Source organism: Vicia villosa, linkage group LG2 (assembly GCF_029867415.1).
Source record: "Vicia villosa cultivar HV-30 ecotype Madison, WI linkage group LG2, Vvil1.0, whole genome shotgun sequence".
Classification (NCBI taxonomy): domain Eukaryota; kingdom Viridiplantae; phylum Streptophyta; class Magnoliopsida; order Fabales; family Fabaceae; genus Vicia; species Vicia villosa.
The window spans coordinates 15,048,839-15,076,037 of NC_081181.1; the positions used below are offsets into that span (position 1 = coordinate 15,048,839).

A 27,199-nucleotide genomic window follows, 5' to 3' on the forward strand; every position below is an offset into this window, starting at 1 on the left:
TAGGAGTTTATTTCTCCTGGAAACTTGGTCTCTCCCCAAACACGGAGTTAATTTCTCCCGAGAGTTTGTTCCATTCCTCAAGCACAGGAGTTTATTTCTCCTAGGAGTTGTCCTACTTCCCTAACCAAGGCTCGTTACCTGGATTTCTCATCCCTAACATGGTGAATCGAGGGAATCTCCTCAAGTTCAAAACCCTCCAAGCAGTGGCACATGGTGAGAAGTCAGAAATTATTCTTCAAGTCAAAGAAGGTGCATCTTACAAATCAAAGACCAATATCTATTGGCACCTCCACATGGTCCTTAACTCTAAGGGGATTCTCCCTGGTGTTTACCTCACCAATGCCTTTATTTGGCACTCTGCATATAGTATTCACTGCATATAACATTGCATCCTCAAAAGCGTAGCATATCCATCAAAATGGAGCATTACGCCACAGAAAAATTCAAACATGCATACAAAGCATAAGCCAGATAATGCAAATCATCCCTCAATCAGGACAATGATACATCCCCACAGAAAAAGATGCCCTTACAAATTCCAATTGATATCTGCTACTACATCACAAACCTCCTTTACCCACGGTGCCGATACTTGGTCTTCTCAATTCCCAGTCCAAGTGCTTCAATAATTTTCTTGTGGATCGTAGGTCCGTTGACCTTATCCTCATCTTTTTAATTCTTGTGGATCGTAGGTCCGTTGACCTTATCCTCACCCTTTTCATTCTTGTGGATCGTAGGTCCGTTGACCTTATCCCCATCTTTTTCATTTCTTGTGGATCGTAGGTCCGTTGACCTTATCCTCATCTTTTTCATTTCTTGTGGATCGTAGGTCCGTTGACCTTATCCTCATCTTTTTCATTTCTTATGGATCGTAGGTCCGTTGACCTTATCCTCATCTTTTTCATTTCTTGTGGATCGTAGGTCCGTTGACCTTATCCTCATCTTTTTCAATTCTTGTGGATCGTAGGTCCGGTGACCTTATCCTCATCCTTTCAATTCTTGTGGATCGTAGGTCCGTTGACCTTATCCTCATCTCTTTCCTGTGGATCGTAGGTCCGTTGACCTTATCCTCATCTTTGCCAATTCCTGTGGATCGTAGGTCCGTTGACCTTATCCTCATCTTTTTCAATTCTTGTGGATCGTAGGTCCGTTGACCTTATCCTCATCTTTTTCAATTCTTGTGGATCGTAGGTCCGTTGACCTTATCCTCATCTTTTTTCAATTCCTGTGGATCGTAGGTCCGTTGACCTTATCCTCATCTTTTTCAATTCTTGCGGGTCGTAGGTCCGTTGACCTTACCCTAGTTTCGAGTCACGGATCGTAGGTCCTACCTTTCCATCAAACCCGTATTTTCCAACCACAGTTTCAGACAACAATCATTTCCTTTGAGAACCTTGTATTGGCACCTTGGCTACGTTACAAGCTACCCCATTTCAACCCCTTACCATAAAATCTTCCACCAAAAAAAAAACAAAACAAAAATTCTCTTTCCCCAGCAGATATCAAAATACAAAAATGGGGATAACACTTACACCATCTTGTCTTCAGGACAAATTTCAGGTCTTGATATTTAATCTTCTTCTACCTTGAACGTTCGAAAGGCTGAGGCCAATCTCACCTTCAGGTTTAAGACGATTAAATAGGGGCAGCTGTCATACCCCAAATTTGTCCTACCCTTTAATTTCTAACTGGCTTAAGCTTCCCATTTCATCTGCATACCTCCATTAGGGCATTTGCATGGCTTTGCATTCATTCATTAAATAAAACATATAAAAGCATGGGATCAAAGGTCATGAAGCAAGCTGAGGTTTCACTTAGGTCTTGGCAAGGTTATTTATCTCCTCAAGGATGGTGTCTTGCACACGATCGAGATTATGATTAGTTCAGATTTTGAAAGGCACTTGATGAGAGGAATTCTATTCACATGGAATGTTTTGACCTAGGGTTTATTTCCCTAGGCATTTGGTGGTCTCGACATGCTTAAGAATGTCTTGCAAGTCAATTAAAGATGTTATTGATTTATTGAGGGAAAAAAGACATGTGGAGATTATTTGCAAGGTTGTTGACTACATCAAGCAAAGTTGACCTTTTGAGTAAATTCATGTTGATCCATATCTTTGGTTACTATTCCACTTGGATTGCTTCACTAAGTTTGCAAAGATGGAAATCTAAGAAAGTATATGTTTTGAATTTAAAATTCAAATGAGTATGAGAGAAGATGCAAGAATCATATACTACTTAAAGTACAAGAGTGAGGTCATGTATTCAAATCCATTACAAGTACAAGGAAAAATCAAGGTTTATTTGAAAAGGTCAACATTCAAATCAAAAGTCAACACTCCGCTATTCTAAGGTTCAAAGGTCAAATTACATTTCCAAAGTCCAATCCATTTTACAAAGCCCTTCCAAATTTCTATCCAATATTCATTACAAAAAAGAGCCATTTTCATTACTCCCATTCAACCAAATCCATCACAAGTTCATTACAAGTTCAAGTATATTACATTACACCATTCAAACAATTCATGATTCAAATAAGTCAAGTTGTCACAATCCGAACACAAACTTCCCTCATTATCCAAATCATGTTCATTACAAAAAGACCAAATTCATTCATAAGTCCAATACATTACGCTATTCCTAAAGTTAAAGTACATTACAAAAGAATTACAAAAAAGAGAAAAGAAAAGTCATAAATCTATGGTGAATTGCTCATGTTCTTCACACTATATCCGGACTTAATTCCACAGAATCCTGTGCATCTAAACCACCTGCATCAATAAAAACAAAGTTAAGAACTACTGCAAGAGCAACAACAAACTAGTTCAGGGCAGCCCCACGCTAATTCCCTGTCAATCTCTAACAGCTCCTTTTTTAACCATTCAAAACAGATCCATATAAACCCTGCTGCTAACTTACACTCACTTGCCACAGTTCAACAATCAAAGCAAACCAGCAACATCAATATCACCACTGAAAACCTGCATAAGCAAATCAAAGAAAACCAAATCAGCGCATACATACTAGAATCAAAACAGTCCCATTCTTTTAAACCATACAACCAAAACAAGCCCAAGCAGCAGCATATATTAGCTTACAAACTCTCAGTTACAAACCTTTCCAACTTAACAGAATCCCAACTATAACTAACCTCCCTAACCAATTTCATAACCTCTACTAACATTTCAGTTACAATCCCAACAAACTAACCTAACAGCCATAACAGAATAACTAACAACCTATAACATAACCACCATTCAGTTTTCACATCCTAACCAACCAAACAGATTATAACAGAAAAAAACCAGAAGAGAAAGAAGAAGAATCAAAAACTGAATTGTAACAGAAAATTGGAGAAAAGCATAACAAACTTGGCTCCACATCTTTCTTCAACTCGGCCATTCTTCACTCCACCGATTGAATCTTCAATCTTCTCCCACGAACTCTCTCGATCTTCTTGCTCTCCTTCACGCTTCAATCTCAAAAACCTCATAACAAACTCTGAACCATCTTCTTCATCACATCAAAATTCACAGAGAAAAGATAACATAAAAACTCTCTCAAATCTTCAAGAAACTCACCGAAATTCAACGGAATTCTCCAATCGAAACCACAAGGATTCAACAGCAATCCTCTTCAATCTTTCTCGCATTCTCCAATCCACCACATCACGTGGTAGAAGTTTCAGCGCTCTGCAATCGCGTTCACGAATCCTCATCATCGATCCTCCACCACAAGAACGTTCATCATCATCTTCATCGTCTTCATATCGCATCTCAAATCAATGAACCATTCACCTCCGCATCATCTCTGTGTACAATAACACTGAATCGTCATCATCCTCATAGCAATCAAACGATTAACGCAAAAAAAGATGTGAAACGAAAGGAGAGAAGGTTGAATTTGAGGAACAACAAGAAAGCACTTCGTACCTGAGCTCTGGAGGAATTTCTTCGGGTTTCTCGGTGTTCTCTTCGTTGTGGAAAAGACATCGAACTCGTCTCCGTGTTGAATCTGAAACAAATAGGAAGAGATAAATCAGAGAGAAGATGAGAGCGTGAAACGGAGAGAACGCAGGATCTCCATCGCGCCGTCGTGATGTTCTGATCGGAGAGAGCTTGAGAGCTAGAGGTAGGCGGCGTCGATTGAAACTGAGATGTTCGTGATGTGACTGAGATCGCGAGGGAGAGGATGTCGAGAGTCTGAGAAGGAGATGGCGTTTCATTTTTGTTTACGGTGGTCGGAGACCCTGAGTTCGTCGGAGGAGCTTACCATTGCCGCCGTGAGTTTATGAGAGAGGAAGGAGATAGCCACAAACACGTAAACCTAATCTTCTATCTTCTTTCTATGTGGATTATCTTGTTAACATGGTTTTTAATTTGGTTTACAATAGTTAATTTGTTATTAGGGATGATTAATAAAAAACCTGAATGATTAATGATAATTGAAAATCTGTAATGGATCATAAAAAACTCTATGGGCCGAATTATGCTAATCTCACCTCCTCTGGCCCATGCTGCACGCCATTTTTGGCTGAATTTGTACAAAAAACTGTTTTGGGCCATACAAAATCTGTTAGCTACACCCCCAGGAAGAGGCCCAAAACGTGCCCTAGTGTAGATCCAATGCATTTCATTTTGCTTCTGCACCCCCTGTGTGGTTAGATTTTTCTCCTTGTGCAATTTGCTTCTCTTCTAACTTTTGTTCCATAAATCATTTTTCCATGAAATAAAAATGTGATAAAATGTGTTTTAGATAGATATATGTGTGTAGATAACTTTAGTATTTTTTATAGATTTTTAGAAATTATTTGTGCATTTTTAATAAATCATTTACTTTGGTATGTTCATGTTTCTTTCGATTTCGATAGATTTTGCAAAGCAATTTCGTTTAACACCTTAGGAACAGAATTTAACCACCAATTTTTGTATGATTTCTGTAGACTAACCCGTGATGTTGTGTATAAAAAATGAACTCCTAATTCTTTGTTTTGATTGGTATTTGGTTAGTGTTGTTTGACTCGATTAACATGCGTTTTTAATAGATGTTTGTGACGTTTGTGCTCTCAAATTGAGATGCATTCATGCAATAATGTCGGTTCCTTTTTGTACATATGATTAGGGATGTTTAGAGGTCCTAAGACCTGGAATTGAAAATTTTAAATCATGTTTTCCCATTTTACTCGATTTTTCTTTCGCACATGTAAATAACTTGTTTTTGGTTGACGATTGCACCGTAACTTGTACAAATGACCCGTAATTTTGTGTGAAACTTCTTGGCATGACTTTGTGGTTGTTTAGGCATCTAGTAGAGGCTATTTGCTACTGACTTGTACCATTTGATTACATGTTTCTAACTTCATTCGCGATTTGTAACCGTTTAGCTAGTATTAACCTAATGTTGTCTAGTTTTGGTTAGAGTTTTGTATTGTTTCATGCTAATTGACTAATATAGATTAACTTAGGATATTGGAACTAAATGAATGAGTTTGCTACTGACCTCAAGCTTAGACCATGTGTTCACTTGCTTTTGCTTTGATTAGTTGATGTTTGTCCGCTAATTGGTAAGTAACGACGCATGCGATACTTTGGTAACTTCTTGTGGATATTTTTGTATGATACCGTGATGCTTTTGTATTTGATTTAGGACACTCAATACTTTGTTTTGCTACTGACTTAGGGCTTCTCTCTCTTGTTTCCATGCTTAGCCTCTCATGTCTTGCTTTGATGTTGCTTACTCCTTACTATTGCTTGCCATGTTCCCTTAGACTCTTCCTTCTTTGTTAAGAGGAATTGAGATAGGATAGGTATCCTTGACCTTAGGGCCATTAGTAGATTAGAATAACATAGATTAGAATGGTAGATCTAGTTCCCTTTTGCATTCTTTTTCTTTTTCAACTCTTTAAAACATTAATAAACGGAAGATGCGAATCACATTAAGCAAGTGATAGAGAAATGAGTGGGATTCATTCCCTAATCTATTTCTCAATCACTTAGTGACATAGAAGCGAATGGGATCCATTCCCTAATCTGTTTCTCGGTCACTACTTAATGGGAGAGAAACGAGTGGGATTCATTCCCTAATCTGTTTCTCAAACATTAATTAATGGGAGAGAAGCGAGTGAGATTCATTCTCTAATCTGTTTCTCAAACATTACATAATGGGATGGAAGTGAGTAGGATTCATTCCTTAATCTGCTTCTCGATCATTATGCATTTTATGTGATTCGAATCGAAAAGTAAATTCCCTTAAAAAAAATACACAACCAAAAACACTTAAAACACCTAACAATGGTTCAGACTAAAGCAAAGTAGAGAAAGTGGTGAGTGGCCCGGTATTGGGAACTGTTCATCACTCATCTACCCTAAAAGACACAAACCAAGCATTTCTTTTTTCTTTTTGCCTCGTTGGCACCTAAGGGCACTGTTATTTCCGCTCGTACGCATCGTAGGCGATCCCTTATGCAAGAGCGCGAACGTTGACTCCGCCCAATTAAAAAATACAAAAACAAACAGAAAATCTTTAGCCGAGCTACGGTAACTCTGATTCCTGAAAATGATACGTAGGCAGCGGGGTAGGGCCCGTGCGAGTACAATTCTTTATTTTCCCTACATTTTGCATTCATTTCGCATTTAGACATAGACATAGTTATACACCCATTAGATAGAAACAGACATAGGTGGATACCATCGAGTACGATGGGCGTGAGGGGTGCTAATACCTTCCCCTCGCGTAACTGACTCCCGTACCTTGATTCTCTGGTCGCAAGACCCTGTTCCTTCCTTTGTTAGGTTTTCTGATATTCCTTTCCCTTATAGGATAAATATATTGGTGGCGACTCTGTTCATTTTTCGCGAGCGTGCGACAAGGTCATGTTAGTGTATCGAAGGCAGCATCATTAGGGACCATGACCTTTAATCGAGGCAACATGGCTGAGGTATCCTCGTATTCGAGGGACTGACTATTCTGCAAAAAGATACAAGGCAACAGGCAACAAGGCAACAGAGAGGTTACCCAAGAGTGTGCGTGTGTGCACCAATCACGTGATTATATTCAAGTATATTATCTTGTAAAATTAGTGATTCTATGTTCGATTCGAGGTTACACTCCCTAGATTACTAACCACGCAGTTTAACAGAAATAATTAACAAATATGGGGGAGAGAAATTGTAACCAGCGGATCCCTTAATAGGGTTTGACATAAGTAATAATAAACAAAGAAAAATATCAAGGTTAGGGTTTTAGGGTTACCAAACTCGTAGCTTCGGCAGTTGGCAAACCCTGAAAAGGTGGAAAAGAAAGAATAAACAGAAGGGGGAGTGCATTATCGGTTCAGAGGCAAACATAGCTAACCTTAAAAATAAAAAGATAAAGAATTTAAAATAAATAAACAAATAGGCACTTAACTTTGAATTTGATCTGATATGGTTGGCGGTCGGAGGAAACCGCGGGGTTAACCCTGAAAAATGGCAAAGGCAAAGGCAAAAATAGATATGAGTGTATGCAGAGTTCAAAAGGCAAACCTTAAAATAAAAGGAAACAAAATAGACTTTAAAATAATAATTAAATTAAAGACTTAGCTTCGGATCTTGAAGGCGCGTAGTCGGAAGGCATTTGAAAAGTAACCCTGAAAAGGCATAGAAAAATAACATTTTTTTAGTGTAGGGCTAATTCTCGTAAACCCTGATTCGGGCGTAAATTGAATAAAGCAACACAATTGATTTAATTAATTATTGGTTTTACAACCTAATTATTTAAATCGAAGGAAGAAAATAAAATCAGGCAAAAAACATTTTTTATGATTTTTATGAATTAAAATAAAATAAATATAATATATTAAAGATACTAAAATAAATAAATGAAGTATATAAATAAATAAATATAAATAATCAAATATATTAAAGAAATAAATAAAATAAAATAAAATGTTATTATTATATAAAAAGAGTTTTTTAGAAAATAAATATAATTTTTATGAAAATAAAAACAAATAAAAAAAGTATATATATAAACATAAAAAGAAAGGATTATGTAATTAAAAGAAAAAAAAAATTTAGAAATACTTAGCTGGAATCTGGTGCTGCTGAGCCTGGAACGACTATGGTGGGGGTGCCGTCACGGCCTTTAGATTGAGATCAAAGAAAGATCCAACCGATGATGAGAGAGGGCGCACCATGCATATGAACCAAGGGAAAGCACTGGATCCGTTAACAAATAATTCATGGAAAAAATCTTGTCTACACCTGGGTTCGAACCCAAGTCCTATGGATGACCAGCGAAACTTTCTACCAACTGCGCTACGTTGTTGACTTGTAAGATAACGCAAACAACATTAACATAAACAAAAAAAAACGGATATTAAAAATAAAAAAAACACATGCGCTTGGCCTTCTTCTTCCCCGCTGTTTTTCTTCAGAAGCTCAAGCTTTAGGCCACGCTTTTTGTATGTGGCTACAAACCTGCAATCTTTGAAAATCCACAATACATGCTATAAATCCAAGATAAATACATAGAACGAATCTGATTCGCCTCCTAATAATGGCTATGGTCCTAGTTTTGTCTAATTTTGTCCGGTTTGCAAAGCCCCAATTTAAAAGCTTTCAAACCTAACAATGGCAACCTGTGTTTCCTGCATTTAAACTTCACATAACCAATCCAGAAACATCATATGCATTGATATAAACACAACCATGTAATCAAAAACAGTTTATGCTTCGTGAATCACCGTAATCGAAAATTCGAAAAGACGAGTAAACCGTAAACGTGAGGATGACGATACACGATACCTTAGACGCCTGCGATGCTTGTATCTGCTTCAGAGAGTGTCGAAAATTCCTTCTGAATCCTTAGAATGGCTTCAATTGTTCAAGAATTCGATCTCTCGTCTCCCCTTTTTTCACGATTTTTCACGTCTGGACCGAGTTCTTTTTGTGCCAATTTTTTTGCCTGCCATCCTCCTCCTTCTTTGTAAAATTCGTTTGCTATTTATAGTGTGAAATTAGGGTGAAAGCATTGAATTTTTGATTGATACAATTAGGAAAGATTGAATGGAAAATGAATAATTTATAACCGAAAAAGATTTGATCCGATGCAGCTTACAATATGATGGGGAAGATTTGAAAAAGATTGGTTTTGATTTTGGGATGATGATGATGGAGAGAGAGAGAGAGATCATACGGTTTGGTTGGAGTGTTTAGATTTTTATTATGTATTTTTAAATAATAATAACAATACTAATGAAATCTATCTAAAATAAGAGTAAGAATAAAAACTAAACTAAAAAAAAACTCTTCTACCTAAAACGTGACATCATCTTTTTTTTTTTGATTTTTTTTCTAATAATATAATAATAGTTAGTAATAATACTACTCCTAATCTAATAATAACATAAAAAACAAAATTAATAATAATGATTAAATAATTATAGTGTAAATCTAATCTAATAATAATAAGGTGTAAATGATAATAGTAAAGCTATTCTAAAAGTAAAATTATAAATTCACTAATATTACTGAACTCAGGACCTCATACTTACCTGCCTCATACTCAAATTCTTACCAGCTGGGTTGTGTTACTTATTCGAAATAAGCTAACTTTTTTTTTGAATATATGAGGGCAAATTTTGGGGTATGACAAGGTTGACCTGTGGGTTTCTTCAATGAGCAATCATGTCCAATCTTCAGACAGGTTTGACAGTATTTAGGTCTCCACTCATATTCAACTTTCTGTTCCCATTCTTTTCCACTGTGATCCTGAATACTGATGGTTTCCTTCATAGGTCTAGTGATATCTACTTCCACTAAAACCCGGGCATAAGAGATACACAATTTGCGTGTTGTGCATTCATCAGTTGTGATAGGCCTTCCCAACGCGCTAGTAATCTTGGAGATACTTTTCCTCCCCCAAAGGTACAAAGGTAGGTTCGGTAAAGTGATCCATAAGGGTAGGACTCTAAGAAGATTTGCTTTCAGTTCAAAATCCATAGTCCAGTATTTTAGGAATAAAGGTTTACCGTAGATGAAGTAAGGGCCTTGCTCCATAACTTTGCTCTGGTCTTCTGAGTCCTTGAACCTAACAATGAAATATCCAGCCTCGTTGAAATATAGTTCAGGGAGAGACACGAAATTCCAATTCTTCTCCATGAAGCTCTTAACCGCGTGCATAGAAAGCGTTTCCCCCAGAGCAAAGAGGATAACCGCATTTTCCCAATACCTAATTTCATCCTCCACATCGCCATCATCGATGAGAATCTTCTCTTGGCCATTGATGAGTTGTGGTGCTACGAACTCAACAACCATTCCCCTATTAAGATTCCTGTTGCCTTGAATAACTTCCACCCATGGTTTCGTTGCTTCCTTCGTTAGGTCCGATTTCGCAGGCACCGGAGAAGGGGATCTTCTTTGTTCCGGGGCTTTGATGACAATTGTTTCGATAACATCTGGTTGTGCCTGTGTTGCTGAAGAAGATGCTTTAGGTTCCGCTGATCCGGGGGGCGCCGCCGCCGTAGATTTCGGCTGGCCGACGCGCCGTTTTGCTTTGGTCATGCTAACCCTAGCAGAGCAGCGAAATTCTATTATAATCGAGATATTATTTATATAAAGATAATTTTAAGTCTATAAGAATCTTAAATTACTACCCATATTTATCAACTGTTACGTTTTTCAACTACTCTACTACTTATAATAAATAAGGATATTTTAATAAATGATATTAATTTTATCATTAAAATCAACACGTCTAATCATTTTCTTAAGAACTGCACAAAGTTCAAATAAAATACTTATTATGAGACGGAGGAAGTACATAATTATAGATTAATTTATAATTTAAAAAACAAACTGAATTTATTATAGTGCAAGGATCAACCACAAATATTGCACAAATATTGACAAAAATCATTTCAAGAGAATCAAAGACAAGACACAACGCTACAGCCTTGATTCCTGAAACGCTTCCACATCCATTAGGAGTTAGGACACTTGTTCAATTTGTCATAACACTGTAATAAATAATATTTACTATATTTTTCTTTACTTTATAAAGTCTATAAATTCAAATTTTGAGGACCGGTTTATGGATATTTTTCTTTCTCAGAATAAATAAAATTCGGTAACAACTATGTTGTATTTCGAGTAAGAAAAAGACATGATCTACCGCATCAGAACACAGTCCTGTTGGCCAATAAACTATGCCTAGCTGCTGGCATATGACTATCAAACAAAATAGATTTTTAAGGATGGCAAACCAGACCAGAACATCTTGCATACTTTGTGAAAAGACCAGATATTGCATGAAGAGAGTTTATGCATCCTCTAGTGAATAACATGATGTCATCAACATATAATGCATGAAAAGGAACCATGATATCCCTGCTAGTTTTGATTAATTTGAATTTGTTCTTTGAGGCTAGTTGAGACAAACCTCTACTGAGCACATCTTTTGTTATACAAAATAATAAAGGAGACAGAGGGCCTCCCTGCCTGACTCCTCTCTGAAAGTTGAAGAAACCATGAGCTCACCATTTATGAATATAGAAACATTAGTAGATACAAGAATCCTTTGAATCCATAAGCAAAATATTTCACTGAAGCCAAACTGCCTAAGCACCTTAAGAAGAAATGGTCAGTCCAAAGTGTCAAATGTCTTAGTTGTATCAACCTTCATTATTAAGTTTCCCCCAAGAGTTTTCTTATGTATTATATTGGCCACCTCAGAGGTAAAACAAATACGATCTTTAATACATCTTTCACTTATAAATCACTTATGCCCCTTGGATATAATATGAGGAAGCACCCGAGCTAATTTGTTTGCCAAAACTTTTGTAGTTTGTCACCCAAAACTATTGTTGTTGAAATTTGTTAAACCATAATTTAAGACATAGGATTGATCCATAATATAATATAGTTGTCTTATGAGAATCTCTTATCTTGATCATAAGATCTCCTAAATTTGGGATATAGATCTCTTTGTAATACAAATATTTTTATTGTGAACATGCATAATTTGGGTTTCTAAGCCAATCTTGTTAAATAATATTTCATCCGACTTAAAAAAGAATTGTCTATACCATCAATATACATTTATTTATTTATTTAATTACTTTATTAACTATAATTAATAAAAATTATTTTAATAAATAATATATTAGTTTTTCTTTTAAATTAATAGAATTAATTGCTTTAAGAATCACATGCAATAATATTGAAACTGATCTAGTAGCCACTACATAAATCTGAACAGAACAATAATACTTTTAACTGAGTGAAAAAAACACATTAATTTGTGACAAGACTTTGTGACCTGTGAGAAACACTACTAGACATTATTACTGTAGAATTAAAGTGGCTGTTTTAATAATGCCGTGGAAGTGGAATACAGAGGTGACAACTTGCAGAGTAACAGAGGAAGAAGAATAGGAAAAGCAACGAAAGAGTTTGTGTAATTTTATCATATTCTTTTCGAACTATTCAAACAATTTGTAATGTAATTTAATTCTCAGTCTTCAATCATATAATTCGTAGTAGCGCAACGGTTAAATTCAATTGGCCTGAATTTCCGGGTTCGATTCCTGGCTACGGAATTTAATTTTTAACATTTGTTTGGTTTATTTATGAGAAAAAAAAGAGCGAAAAATAAATATCGACCACAGTGGGAGTCGAACCCACGACCTTTTGATCCGAAGTCAAACGCGCTAATCCACTGCGCTATGCGGTCTTGTTGAAGGTGATGTTTAAACATACTATACAAGATCTAAGAAACACTTTTTCTTTGAATCTACTTACACTCTATCGCTGAAAAAACCATAAGAGTGAATTGAGCCCATGCCCAACCACCCATAAGGCCATGTCAATAGAAAAAATCTACTAATGAAAAGGTTTTACAATCTACTATTGTTAAAATTAGAACTAATAAAGTTTTATTTAAGATAAATATTATTTTAAAAATAAATTAAATGATTTTACTATCAATTTAAAAGTAATATTAAACTAAATCGATTACATTAGTTTAAAGAATGGTTTTATATTAAAATGCATGAAATATAAAATTTAAACAAAATTTAAGTATTAATATAATTAATGAAAAGCCTGATATAAAAATATTTTGAGACTTTAATATTTGTTGAGCCAACCCACGTAAGCACAATTCATCTTGGAGAGACTCTTGTTAAGGAGGATCAAACAAATATTTTAATCTAAATGGACAAAGATAGCATTTTGTTAAAAGAAGATTGTCTAAGATCTTCCTCGCTTAATGCCTTCAAATTATTTTTTTGCTAGTCCTTACAACAAAATACTTTTTGAATAAAGAGTTTGTGCTCTACTATTTTCAAAGCTACAATTAATTAAAAAGTTAAATTAATATTATCATAATAATAATTAAATTGGTTAACTATATCTTTGTTTTAATAACATAATACTCAAAGGAAAATGATTAGATAAATTTAATTAGTTATTTTGAAGTAAATACTTATTTGGAAATGACCTTAAATAAATAAAAAAAAATATTAGAGCACACAAATAAATAAAAAAGATGTTCGTTACTAAAAAGTAAATTTCTCTTATAATTTGGGACGGATGGAGTAGTTTAGAAGGAGATAGAGAGAAAAAAAAAAGAACAACTTGAATGTTAGAGTTAGGAATTTTTATTTTTTCAATTGATATTTATAAAAATGGTAATTTTGGATTTGTTAATAGTTGGATCGAGCTTATTTTTTTGACACAAAATTCGTGAGACTCACTGCTATATTTTTACCTTTTGGATCGTTGAAACAAGGTTTGTGGAAGGAGATATCATGTTTGCACGACATTGGATTTTTTAGAGATGCTCTACTAAGGCTTGAAAGAAAACATAATCGTCATAGGCTCCTCTGGAGCCGACCATCGGCATTAAGACCTTCCATGGTCGACTCTTCTTTCTCGGATTACTCCTATGTCTCCATCACAACCCCAAGCACCACATAAATTCTTTTCACATGCTCTTCAAAACATGTGTGACATGCCGATTTTTAATTTTGTCAATCTTTGTCTCAAAGGTAATCGTCTCTCGATCAAAATACTTAAAGAGGCTTACAAAGAATAATTTACATGGGAGATCCATCACTAGTAAAGGTAACAAATCATTGAAGTCATCATAATTACATGACAAACTCATGAAACTATGGAGTCCAATTAATCAGTAATTAGGATTTAACTCCGCTAGAACATGGATATTTTTAAATTTTTTTCAAATCAAGGGAGAATCTAAAAAAAATTGGAGTGTAGGGGCATGGAAAGTTAAGCCCTTACTCATGCGTTTGTCTGCGTGGACGCCAGATTTTAGACCTAAAAATTTGAAGATTACACATGCTAAAGTGTGGCTAAGGATGCATGGTCTGGTTTTACAGTATTGGGAACCACATTCTTTATTTTCAATTTCTTCTAATATTGACACTCCTTTATCAATTGATGAGCTTACAAGAAAAATAATTTGGGTGCATTTTTCACGTATGCAAATAGATATTAACATGTCAAATACTCTCTATGATCTTCTTTTGGTGGAACGAGAGGGTTATGAGTTCTTTGTTGAATTGGAATATGATAGTTTACCTCTATTTTATGATTATTGTGTGTGTGTATGCGCGTGTGTTAGTCATAATACTAATAAATGTTGGAAATTGAATGGAAATAGTATTGAGAAGCATGGTGTTAAAGAATCTACAAGATTCACACCTAAAAAGTTCAAACAGATTATATGAGTTAATGAAAATGTGAAGGACATAAAGAATGACGAATATTTAAATGTCATATTTAATGACATAGTGAATTATGACTCTTTAGATTTGAATAAGACAAGAAATCATAATCTTGAGAATGACATAGAGAAGGATGGCCCTGTTGTGGCCATTCAACCAGAGAATGAGGTTAATGCTAATGAGGAGCATTTATCAAAAGCAAGCTATCTGATTGAAGAATAAATAGTAGTGGATATTGTTAATGATTTAAATGAGAATTTTGTGATTGAGAAAGAGAATATTGGTGATAGAAGGGGAGATTTTGATCGTTATATTGTGGTTATAGAAAATGATGGTAATAATTTGGTGAGAGATCCCTATGACGATTTGCATTAGGAGAAGAATAAGAATCTTTGGGGTGATGAAGATAATTCTCCTGAGCCACATCAAGAAGAATTTACTTTGATAAATAGAAGGGATAGAGGAAGATATAAACTTACTCAGTTTATAATAGAAATTAACACTCGAGCATGTCGGGTAAACAGAACACCACAAAATAAAATCCATTTATTGGAATGATAAAGGAGTAGGAATCCTTGAGACTAGGTTGGCTATCAAAAATTTCTATGATCAACGATAGTTTGACTTGCTTTTTATTGTTAAACTAATAATTCATTATGCTCATTTACCTATTGAGTGTCTTAAATAAATCAGACTAAAGAGAATTGCATTAAATTTTAAACAAAATCATGATTCAAACTTACAGGTTTTGGTGTAGCATATATGGATCCCTATGTGTTGAGCTTATCTAAACAACATGTAACTTTTTCTATAAAGTTGAATCAAACTAAATTCGTCATTCCATTTGTATATGCAAGTAACCCTCTTGTGATTTGAAGACAATTATGGAATGAACTTCAATCTTCAATAGGTCAATCGTATGGAAAATTTGGTAGATGTCCTCCAAAAAAATCCCACTAATAATTTTCTTCTTTGGAAAAATTAAAATGAGCTTATGCATCTTGACACTAATGATAGATATTACACTTGGTCTAATGGAAGAAAAAGTGGTTCTTGAAGGAGTGAAAAACACTTAGAAAGGGGGGGGGGGTTTGAATAAGTGTTACTCAAAAACTTTGAAGATAAAAACAATGAACACAATTATTTTTATCCTGGTTCGTTGTTAACCAAACTACTCCAGTCCACCCCTGACAAGGTGATTTACCTCAACTGAGGATTTAATCCACTAATCCAACTGATTACAATGGTTTTCCACTTAGATACCCTCTAAGTCTTCTAGATTCTACAGATCACAACTTGATCATTCTAGGAAATCTTTTACGATCAATGTAAAATAAATGTTTACAAGAGTTTGAATGATTCTAATAAAGCTTCAATCACAACTGTGATATTTCTCTTAAGTTCTAAACTTAACAATCACTAAATATTACAAAGAGTTTGTGAGGTTGAAGATGAAGTTCTTTAGCTTTTGAATTTGACAGCGTTTATGTAAGTTTGCGCAAGCATTTTTTTGATGCTTCTGATCAGAACTTATATTTATAGGCGCTTGAGAGGAAATGACCATTGGGATGCATTTAATGCTTTGCGTGAATAGTACAACGCTGCATTTAAAGTTTCACACTTTTGTCAACTACCTCGAGCCATGCTTTTGCTGCTTTTACTGACTTTGCCTTTTGTAGCTTCTAACGTTCCTTTTGTCAGTCAGAGATTTGACGTTACAGCCTTTCATTTTGTACTTTCTTTTGGACTCAGATTTGTAGAAAAAAACATCTGAATATCAGAGTCATCAGCTTTGGTGCAGAGCATCTTCTGTCTTCTGACTTTAAAGAGCTTTGAGCGTGATACCATCAGAACTTCAGAGTTTGTACTTCTGACTTCCATTTTTCTGATGCTTTCCAGTTCATGTTCTGATTCTGCATGACCATCTTCTGATGTCTTGCCAGAGCATGTTCTGATGAAGCCATCCAGAATTTTCTGAGTCAGTGCTTCCGAGCAAGGATTTTTGCATACTCTTTAAATATTTTCTGAAATGGAAAATGTAAAGGATTAGAGTACCATATTGTCTTATACAAAATTCATACATAATGTTATCATCAAAACTAAGAATATTGATCAGAACATTTCTTGTTCTAACAGTTCTTACTTTTATGTTAGGCTTGATAGAGCCATTTGTAATCAGAATTGTCTAAATAGTTGGAACATAGTCAACTGCTCCACTTTGCTCCATTTGTAATCATCCTTGTCTAGATAATTGGGATATAGTATGGACTAATGTGATCAATTAAATGAATAAGTTCTTTGAACAAGGTTGAATCCTTCCTAATCTCAACTTAGTTAATGTTACTTTGATACGTAAGCAACATGGAGAAGATCATATTGATTAGTATAGGCCACTTACACTTACTAATTTTCAATTCAAAATTATCACTAAGATCATTGCAGACAAGTTGGCCATGTTAGCATCTAAAATTGTTCTAGAACACAAAAGAGGTTTCATTAAGGGAAAAAAATTTATGAGTTCATTGGGATTACTTCGATAGCCTTTATATGTTGGACAAGAAATATTGTAGAGGTAATAAGTTCAAATTATTTAAAAGTTCAAAGTGGTTCATCCATGAACCTGTTTCCGATTTCACTCAGCCTTAAATCTGGTTTTCCTCTCATAAATTTGATTATTCAACTAAGCGGTTTTAAGAGACAACCGAACCGTGTGCATGTCCGATTCGTGGTTGAACTGGTTAGAGTATCATGCATAATACCAACAATCTCAAGCAGTGGTTGGTATCCGATACCTGCACGAATAAAATGCACATAACCAAACAACTCATTAAACATCCACAACATCTTTTATGATGTGAAAAATAAAGTTCTTACCTATTTATCTTGTACGTACAATCAAATATTAAAACCAAATGAACTATATGCAAGAACTTCACAGAATCAGGATGTGTCCAAAAGATATCACCTACAATATCCGAGTTGTCCCTATTTTTAGTCCAACACGTGTATTTCTCTTTGTGAATAAGGCTCAATAACATTTGCATTTCTATCAATGTACCTCTCTTGCCTATTTTGTATGTTGATCTAGATTTATACACTTGGGAAATACTCATGAGGTTTTCTGGATCTTTATCTTTCAAAGCGACAATTATGTACCTAGGAGCCATATTGTACTTTGTCATGTCATTCACAAATTTTCTTTCATGATCTTTTAGACGACCCAATATATTGTGGCCTTCCAAATCATTATCTACCTTCCAACTGGGGCCACTTGGAATATATCTCAACCTAAACTGACATTTAACCTTCATACTATAAATTCCATCAGAGGAATTAGTGATTTCAGATGCATATCTTCTTTTGTAATTTCCTCCTCTTTCACAACCCATAATTAATTTATCCTTCATCCCTCGTATTCCATTACCAGAATTAGAATGAACAGTAACAACAATGATACCATGTTGTTTACCAGTAGATTGTGCCCATGCTAAAACTTCTGATCGAGAGTTAAAAATTTGTCAATTGCAGCGTATAATTATTAAATGTTATCAATTTCATAAATGACAAAAAACAATTAAAATTGTATTATTTCAATTTGAAACATACAATATCTGTGGTGAAGAACTTTGCATAGTCTGTACATGAGTCCATAGAAGATGATGTTGACTATGGACCACACAAATAACAAATTTCATCTGCAGACATACCAGAAGTTTTAAGTTACCGAAAACTTTGATATTTCTGGTAGTATGAATCGTCCCGAAATTTTTTGGAAATTTCCAGTATTTTCCAAATATTTGGTAATCGCCCGGGAAATTTTGAAAATTCAGCTAAATTACCCCAAAAAATTTGAAATTTTTGGTAAATCGCAACCCGTAATTTTTCAAACTTATACAATTTTCGGTATAAGCGCACTGTTTGGTGCCATAAATTTTGTTTTGCTTACTGGAAATTTCGATTTTCACCCTACACCAATAATAAATTTTTTTTAACAAATGTAATGTTTTTAAGAATAAATAATATCATGAGCATTTTCAAAATAAAAACATTAGAAGTGTCGGGTATAATTGAGGGGGTGGCAGGTTAATTTCTCAATTACTATAGGTAGATTGATGTAAGATTTATTTCAAAGATTCAATCATATAATTTTTTTTAATACAAAAAATTGTGTAATGTTTCCCAATATTATATATATATAATTTTCTTTTTGTGCTTTAAGGCCATAGTAAAAAATATAATATTTTTTATTCTATCATATAAAATTCGTTTAAAACTATTTAGAGTATTACGTTTGGTTTCAGCGAAGTAAAAAAGAGGAGTAATTTTAATAAATGAGAGGGGAAAGAAAGGAAAGGGATATGAGAGATATTTGGTTATTAAGGGGAGATCAAAAATTTTAAAACTAATTTATCTTTTAACTCTTAAAATATTATAATACCCAAGCTAAATTAAATAAAAACAATGTGGCCTTGAAAGAAACAACTATGTATGGGGCGAGAAAGAAACAATATATAGCCTAATCACTGGGAGATTTTCTTTTTGTGCTTTAAGGCCATAGTAAAAAATATAATATTTTTTATTCTATCATATAAAATTCGTTTAAAACTATTTAGAGTATTACGTTTGGTTTCAGCGAAGTAAAAAAGAGGAGTAATTTTAATAAATGAGAGGGGAAAGAAAGGAAAGGGATATGAGAGATATTTGGTTATTAAGGGGAGATCAAAAATTTTAAAACTAATTTATCTTTTAACTCTTAAAATATTATAATACCCAAGCTAAATTAAATAAAAACAATGTGGCCTTGAAAGAAACAGCTATGTATGGGGCGAGAAAGAAACAATATATAGCCCAATCACTGGGAGATTTTCTTTTTGTGCTTTAAGGCCATAGTAAAAAATATAATATTTTTTATTCTATCATATAAAATTCGTTTAAAACTATTTAGAGTATTACGTTTGGTTTCAGCGAAGTAAAAAAGAGAAGAGTAATTTTAATAAATGAGAGGGGAAAGAAAGGAAAGGGATATGAGAGATATTTGGTTATTAAGGGGAGATCAAAAATTTTAAAACTAATTTATCTTTTAACTCTTAAAATATTATAATACCCAAGCTAAATTAAATAAAAACAAAGTGATATTAACAAAAAAAAATTTATCAATTCATAAATAATATAGATAATCAAACACGGAAATATTTAATATTTTAAATACTATAAAATATATTAATGTAAATAAAATATTGATAAATTTGTTGGGGTGATTGTATGTCTAATATTGCCTAAATTCTTAAATAAAGAAGGAAGTTAAAAAGTAGCTATTTGAGAAGTCTCACATTGCTTATTGTGGTGAAGCAAGGGAAAGACCAAGGCTATATATTGGACCTAAGTTCTTTGTTTTTAGATACACTAGTCAAAAATCACTTTAAACTTATATTTGATTTTCTTTGTTCTCTTATGCTCTTGTATTAGAGTGTTGTGAGATTTAGCTTAAATATTTGCTTTGTAAGAGTGTGGGTGTACTAGGGGATTGAGTGAGAGTAGAGAAGTCTATGTGCTGTAAAATTTTCACATAGTAATAATTCTTTGGTTGTCTATTTAGACAACGGTCGTGGTTTTTTTCGGTTTTGGAGTTTCCACGTTATATTCTTGTGTTATTGGTTGTGTTCTGTTTATTTATTTTTTTCTTCGGCTGTGTTATTTCCCAACAGTGGTATCAGAGCTTCAGCTCGATGAGATATCATAATTCTTAGTATTCTCTGTGGTTGTAGCATTGTCTGATCTTCCACATAAGAAAAGAATTGTGATATTGTGAAGGTGCTGAAGAAGGGGTGGTATTGTGAAAGTGTTGTTTAGGGAGGTTCTGGCTAAGGAAATACTTGGTATTTAAGCGTGTCCGTTGTGACCCATCTCTCTTTCTTGGGAACCTACCTGGTGCACGGTTTGCAGTCTGCGCACAACTACTATGTCTTATTCAAGTGCTATGAAGTTTGACATAGAGAAGTTTGATGGAAGAATCAACTTTGGCCTGTGGAAAGTACAAGTCAAGGATGTGATGATACAATCAAGATTACACAAGGCGCTAAAAGGGAACACTTCCAACATGGAGGCTGACAAGTGGGAGGAACTAGATTTGAGAGCTGCAAGTGCAATTCGTTTGTGTTTGGAAAAGAATGTTCTCGCGAATGTCCAGAATCTGTCATCAGCCAAGGAACTCTAGGAAAGGCTCGAAGGGTTATATCAGGCAAAGGACATCTCAAATTGTTTGTTGCTAAAGGAGCAATTCCACACTTTGCGCATGGATGAGGGTACGGAAATCTCTGATCATCTTAGTACTTTGAATAATATTGTTTCTGAGCTTGAATCTATTAAAGTTGAGATTGATGATGAAGATAAAGCGTTAAGGCTTATTTTGTCCCTTCCACCTTCTTATATTCATCTCAAACCTGTTTTGATGTATGGGAAAGAAAAGTTGAGTTTTGAAGAAGTTACAACTAAAATTATTTCTGAAGAAAGGAGGATGAAACGTGATGAAAGTACTTCATCAAACTCGGCGTTGGTAACTAGAAGTGGGGCTAATGGGAAGAAGATCCATGCAAATAATATGGTGTGCTGGAAGTGTTGAAAGTCTAGGCATTTAAAGAGAAATTGTCCAGGTGGAGCAGTATCTGAAAAAAGACTCTGAGGCAAGTGCTAGCAACGTCTCCCTTGTTTTGGGAGATGATGGTGATCCTTTTTAGAAGATAAGGTGTGTCCTTATGGTATTTCCGCTATACCATGCAAAAGGACAAATCATTGCTAGCGGATTCAGAACAACACACGGGCATTGGTTGGCATTGATGCAAGGTGTGTGGTGAGATGTATCGATGGCTGAAGAACTTCCTAAAAGCCAACATGGGAGTTGCACCATAATCATTCAGCAAGGTTTCGACGCGAAGAAAAATTCTTGGGATGATAGTAGTGTAGTGTACTCTTTATGGTGGAGTATGATAATTTGATTTGTCGGTATAGACAATGAGAATTATGATTGTCGGTGTAGACAATGGAGATTGAGGACCATTACAATCAAGGTGGAGATTGTTGGGGTTGATTGTATGTCTAATGTTGCCTAAATTCTTAAATAAAGAAGGAAGTTAAAAAATAGCTATTTGAGAAGTCCCACATTGCTTAGTGTGGTGAAGCAAGGGGGAGACCAAGACTATATATTGGACCTAAGTTCTTTGTTTTTAGATACACTAGTCAAAAAGCACTTTAAGCTTATATTTGGTTTTCTTTGTTCTCTTATGCTCTTGTATTAGAGTGTTGTGAGATTTAGTTTAAATATTTGCTTTGTAAGAGTGTGGGTGTACTAGAGGATTAGGGTGAGAGTAGAGAAGTTTATGTGTTGTAAAATTTTCACATAGTAATAATTCTCTGGTTGTCTATTTAGATAACGGTCGTGGTTTTTCTCCGGTTTTGAAATTTCCACGTTATATTCTTGTGTTATTGGTTGTGTTCTGTTTATTTATTTCTTTCTTCAGCTGTGTTTTTTCCCAACAAAATTTCATACAATAATTATATGATTCATGATTAGATGAAGTATTTTATCATCTTGATGATCCATCTAATCCTATAAAATACTACAATGTAATACAACATAACAACTTATAAAACAATTAAGTTTTTACAAACAAAATAATAAATAAAAATGAACAAAATTCGATAAAACTTCAAGAAATTTCGAATTATTCCCAAAAATCCGATAAAACTTCAAGAAAAATCTGGATTTTTCAAAAACATTGATAAAAAGGACCATATTGAGTTTTTAAAGTTTCGGTAAAAATGCATAAAATCCTTCTCTCGCAAAAATTTTCATATCAAATATTTGGAAATAACTATCAAATTTTTTGTTTTTACCAATTTTACAGGGAGAATTTTTTTTATTGAATGTGGATTTTTGAAACGTAAATAATGTGAAAAGTATTTTTATTATAAAAATGTGAGAACATCATGTCAAAGTGAGGAGTGTGAGGATAAAATCTCTTAGAGTCTGTGACCATTGTACATGTGAGGCCCATCTTCTCTTGGCAGTATCTTTCTTAAATACTATAATGGAGATTTAACATGCCACCCCCATAATTATATTTAATAATGGGTGTTATTACTCTTATATTTTTTAAAAAAAATTGAAATTTATTTTTCTTATTTATTGGAAATTTCAAAAAATATTAAATATTTTGAAAACCAAGTAGTTCATTTTCGACAATTTTTTTTACACTACTAAAAGTTTCTTTTAAATTACAACAATTTTTAAAATTTACTGGAAATTTTTGGTAGTATAAAACAGATTTGAAAAAATTTATCAAGAATTTCGTTTTTACCACTTCCAAATTGTTTATGTACAATTTGAAAATTAAAAAAAAAATAGGAGGAAACATGTTAAATCCTCTAAATTGTAAGAATTTTTCAAAGATTCAACAATATAATATTTTTTTAAACAAAAAATTGTGTAATGTTTATATATTCCAAATGAATATATATTCAGTTATAGGCTTTGGTTAGATATTTTAATTTGAATGAAACAAAATATATATTTTATTCTATTATTTAAATTTTTTAAAATAATATAAAGCAAGATTTTCATCCGCCTAAATTAAAAAAAATGTCAGTAAATGATAAATAAAACAAATATTACCGAATTTGAAAAAAAAAAATTATCCTATTCTATTTTATATCACTACTTCCATCCTACCGATTCAAACATTTGTTCAAATGGTTTGATTTTAATTATGTGCATGTATTTATATATTTTTTATTCAGCACCATGGCAAGCATTCCGTAGTAGCTCAACTGGATAAATTCATTTGCAGAATTCCCGGGTTCGATTCCCGGCTACGGAATACCAATTTTTTTCAACTGTTCGACAAATATTATTTTTGTTAATGAATGTGGCAAAAAAGAAACAGCATAGTATAGCCTGTGAGATTTTCTTTTTGTGCTTTGAGGCCAGAGTAAAAACTATCATTACAATTTACATTATAAATTTTCTTTTTCTATCATATAAAATTCGTTTTAAAAAAATTATTATATCATTGTTTTATGGGTAATTGCAGTGGTTCTAGGATAAAGTAATAAAGGTCTTTCATTTTCGAGAATTCTTTTTATCCTTTTATTCCATTTTCTCAACTCAAATTTCATAATATATCAATTTCTAACATATCTTCTTATATATTTCACTTTAAGAAAAAAAATTCAAAAAAAGGAGGATCTAATGCTATTAGCGCTCCCATTTTAATTAATTGAAGAAACACTTTAAAACAATTGTTGCTCCCTCTTTAACTTTAGTAGATGATAAAATCTTAATTCACATCTTTCAAGATAGTTTAACTGGGCTGATTTAAGTTGGTACATGCACATAAAAAAAGACCACATTCACTCTTGAAAAGACTTAGATGAAATTTTTTTGAAGCAATACGAATATAACATTGATTTCACTTCTGATCGAATGAAACTGCAAAACATGACAAAAATGGATAACGAGACCTTCATAGAATATGCTAAACGGTGGAGAAAAATCGCTTTCTAAATTGAACCTCCATTTTCTGAGGAGTTTCCCACCATGTTTGTTGATACACTCAAATACCTCTTTTATAAGAAAATGGTTGGAATCTTTTCACTAATTTTCTCTCATCTTGTCACTATTGGGTTGAGAGTCGAAATGTGTATAAAATTAAGAAGAATAATTGACAGTCTTCCAAAAGCAGTAAAAGTCGAGAACTCAAGGTTAGAGGAACCTCGAGAAGAAGACTTAGATGATGTCAATCATGGTGAAATCTGAAACACCGTTTCAGCTTGAACGAACATATCGACATCAATCTTGAAAAATTAAAAAGTTTATAATGGTTGTTCCTTACTAAACATCATCATGGCTATCACGACCATTTCAAAAATCAAACAAAAGGAACAAATTTCATATAAAAACTGTTCCAAAAAAAAATAGAAAAAGAAAAGAGAAAAAAGAATGAGATGTGGAATTTTTTTAAAAAAAAAATCAAAAAAGAGGTCATCAAAATCCTCATATGGAAAAACAGCAAAATAGGTGACCACTATCTCAAAAAAGATTATCTTGTGAGGGCAACAATGAGTTTTAACAATGACAAAACTTGCTACTAAATATTCGTGAACCTACAAGTCAACATGACAACAAAAGAAACAAGAAGAAACATCAAAAAATAGTAATTTTGGAAATGATACGGGAATAGGTCGACACACTGACTGAAAAATGGGGTCCTTAGCAAAGTTGGAAAACTCAGGTCGACTCATGCATCTTACAGGTCGACGCATATCACTTTTTGTTTGCCTCGGGTTGCTACAGGTCGACCCTCAGGTCGACTCATTTTGTGATCCTTCATAGAACAGCATGGATCGACGCATGACCCTGTTCAGGTCGACACATAAAACTTTGATGCAGCCTCTGGACACCTCAGGTCGACCTTGAGGTCGACACATAATCATCTTCAGGTCGGCGCACACTTGTTGTAGGTCGACGCACCAATTCTTTTTCTTCAATTGTTCTGCGCCCAGACTTAGCACTGGTCGACTCTCTTAGTGGGGCAGGTCGACTCACCGCTTCAGAAAATGGTTTTTGCTAATGTTAATTGTGCCTTGTGTTTGAGAACACATAAATAGTTTCTTTGATCATTTCATAGACAACAAGAAAAGTAAAAATAGACACAAAGCTCTCATCATCTTCAACCTTTCACTCAACAATTGATAATCACACATAACAATTTATCAATCAAGGTGAGGAACGTGCGTTGATAAGGTTCGACGGTAGATTCGGTTCTTGTTCGAGTTGAGAGTTAGTGGGTTTTTCTTGAATAAAACCTTAGGGTTTTATCCTTCAAGATCAAGTGTGATTTAGGGGTTTTTGACGATTGCTTTGCTTCACAATTATTCAGCCGTGCTTAAGGTTTTGAGGGATCAATGATTCGCTCAACAAGCTAGCAACAACCGGAGGATAGGGAAGGAAGGATCGGGGTCGAGATTCATCAAGATCGTCGATAATCACTTGGTTATACTTGAATCAAGGGAAGAGAAGAGTTTAATTTCAATTTTATTGCATAATTGTAGTTGGTGATTGGTAACTTCTTCTCTTGTGAACAATTTGCATTCAATATAATTTATCCTAATTCTATTTGGAATTAGGGGCAGACGTACCCTATGCGAGGACGACAAGGGGAACTGCCTAAACAAACTCCGTGTTCTTTTTTGTTATCGCACTTTTTCTTAAGTTTTTGTGTGTGGCAAAGTTTGTGTTTCGTGAAGAGTTGATAGTAGGTAACATACTGCTCACCAAGTGTTTGACAAAATACCAAACACAACATTTGCCACCATTTCTAACAAACAGTATATTGTGAGTAATAACCACTAGTGTGCAACTTCAATAATTGATAATTTCGTCAAATTGAAAAATTCTAATTCATCGATTGTTCATTGGTTCACGCATATCCGGCTTCCAATAACTAAGGTCGTTCTAGACGATATTCTTCCTTCCGGGGCAATAAAGTTCTAAACATAAAAAATTGGTAAAATTTGGAACGGTGATCTATTTACCCCCCTCTAGATCCACCTTATCGTGTAACAGATCTTACTGATTGATAAGAGCCTGAAAGTGGGCAAGAGATTTCTTGCACAATGATGGTGATGAGGAGGAGGGGGTGTACTTGCAAGGTACTCCGATGATCAAGTAAGAAGAAGTACATATACATTTGAATGTTCTAGGGTTTTAAAAATGTGTTACCTGACCCTCTCAAATGAGAGGGTTTTTATATTTCCCCCGGCGCTTGGCCATTGGTCCATGTTTTGAGATGGATCGTGGATCTAGGCCAAAAATGCGTGACTGCTAGGATTCGAGGAGTATGTTTAGGAATCCTATGAGGCTGCTCGTAACTAGTCATTAGGCGGGCAGAGGCGAACTTCTGGGCGGTAGAGGTGCCTAGTGTAACAACCCGTATTTTTTTTAGTATTTATTTTATTATAATATTTTATATATATTTTTTTAAGAGAGTTAATTAATTATTTAACTATTATGAGACTTAGTTAATAATTTAATTAATTAAACTTGAGTGCATTTGTGTTTAATAGAATTAATTAAATTATTAGAGAGTTAGATTAATTGGGCCTATTTATTAGAGTTATAAGCAATTGGGAGGTGCTATTATTTTTTAAAGCCCAATATAATAAATAAAGATAGTAAGAGAGGAAATGAGGGGTAGAGGACTCATTTTATCATTTTGCTGGTTTTGAAGAATAGAAGTGGAGGAGGAGAACAAGAAGAGGAACTAGGGTTTTGGAGGAGAAATCAAGAGGTAAGGGGGAGAATCCCTAATCATTGTGGGTTAGTATAATGGGGTAATTGTTAGATTTTCATTTTTATTGTTCATAATTAAATCTGGTGAAGTATGTGTTTGATTTATGTTTAGCATACTGAAA

At 34.0% G+C, this 27,199-nt stretch overlaps 2 protein-coding genes and 1 non-coding gene across 3 annotated transcripts; all 3 read right to left on the bottom strand.

The window, feature by feature from the left end:
- Positions 1-3,776: 3,776 nt before the first annotated feature.
- LOC131648621 (uncharacterized) lies at positions 3,777-10,544 on the bottom strand. Its single transcript, XM_058918363.1, has 3 exons — positions 9,644-10,544; positions 3,933-4,014; positions 3,777-3,825 (listed from the first exon to the last, which is right to left on the bottom strand). The coding sequence occupies exons 1-3, from the start codon at positions 10,542-10,544 to the stop codon at positions 3,777-3,779; spliced, it is 1,032 nt and encodes a 343-aa protein (XP_058774346.1).
- Positions 10,545-12,640: 2,096 nt separating this feature from the next.
- Positions 12,641-12,714, bottom strand: TRNAR-UCG (transfer RNA arginine (anticodon UCG)). The gene has a single exon. It is a non-coding gene; the product is annotated as a tRNA-Arg (tRNA).
- A 4,784-nt stretch (positions 12,715-17,498) lies between these two features.
- On the bottom strand, positions 17,499-18,120 carry LOC131648622 (uncharacterized). The gene is made up of 2 exons (XM_058918364.1): positions 17,606-18,120; positions 17,499-17,523 (listed from the first exon to the last, which is right to left on the bottom strand). Exons 1-2 carry the CDS (start codon positions 18,118-18,120, stop codon positions 17,499-17,501), a joined length of 540 nt encoding a protein of 179 aa, XP_058774347.1.
- Positions 18,121-27,199: the final 9,079 nt, after the last annotated feature.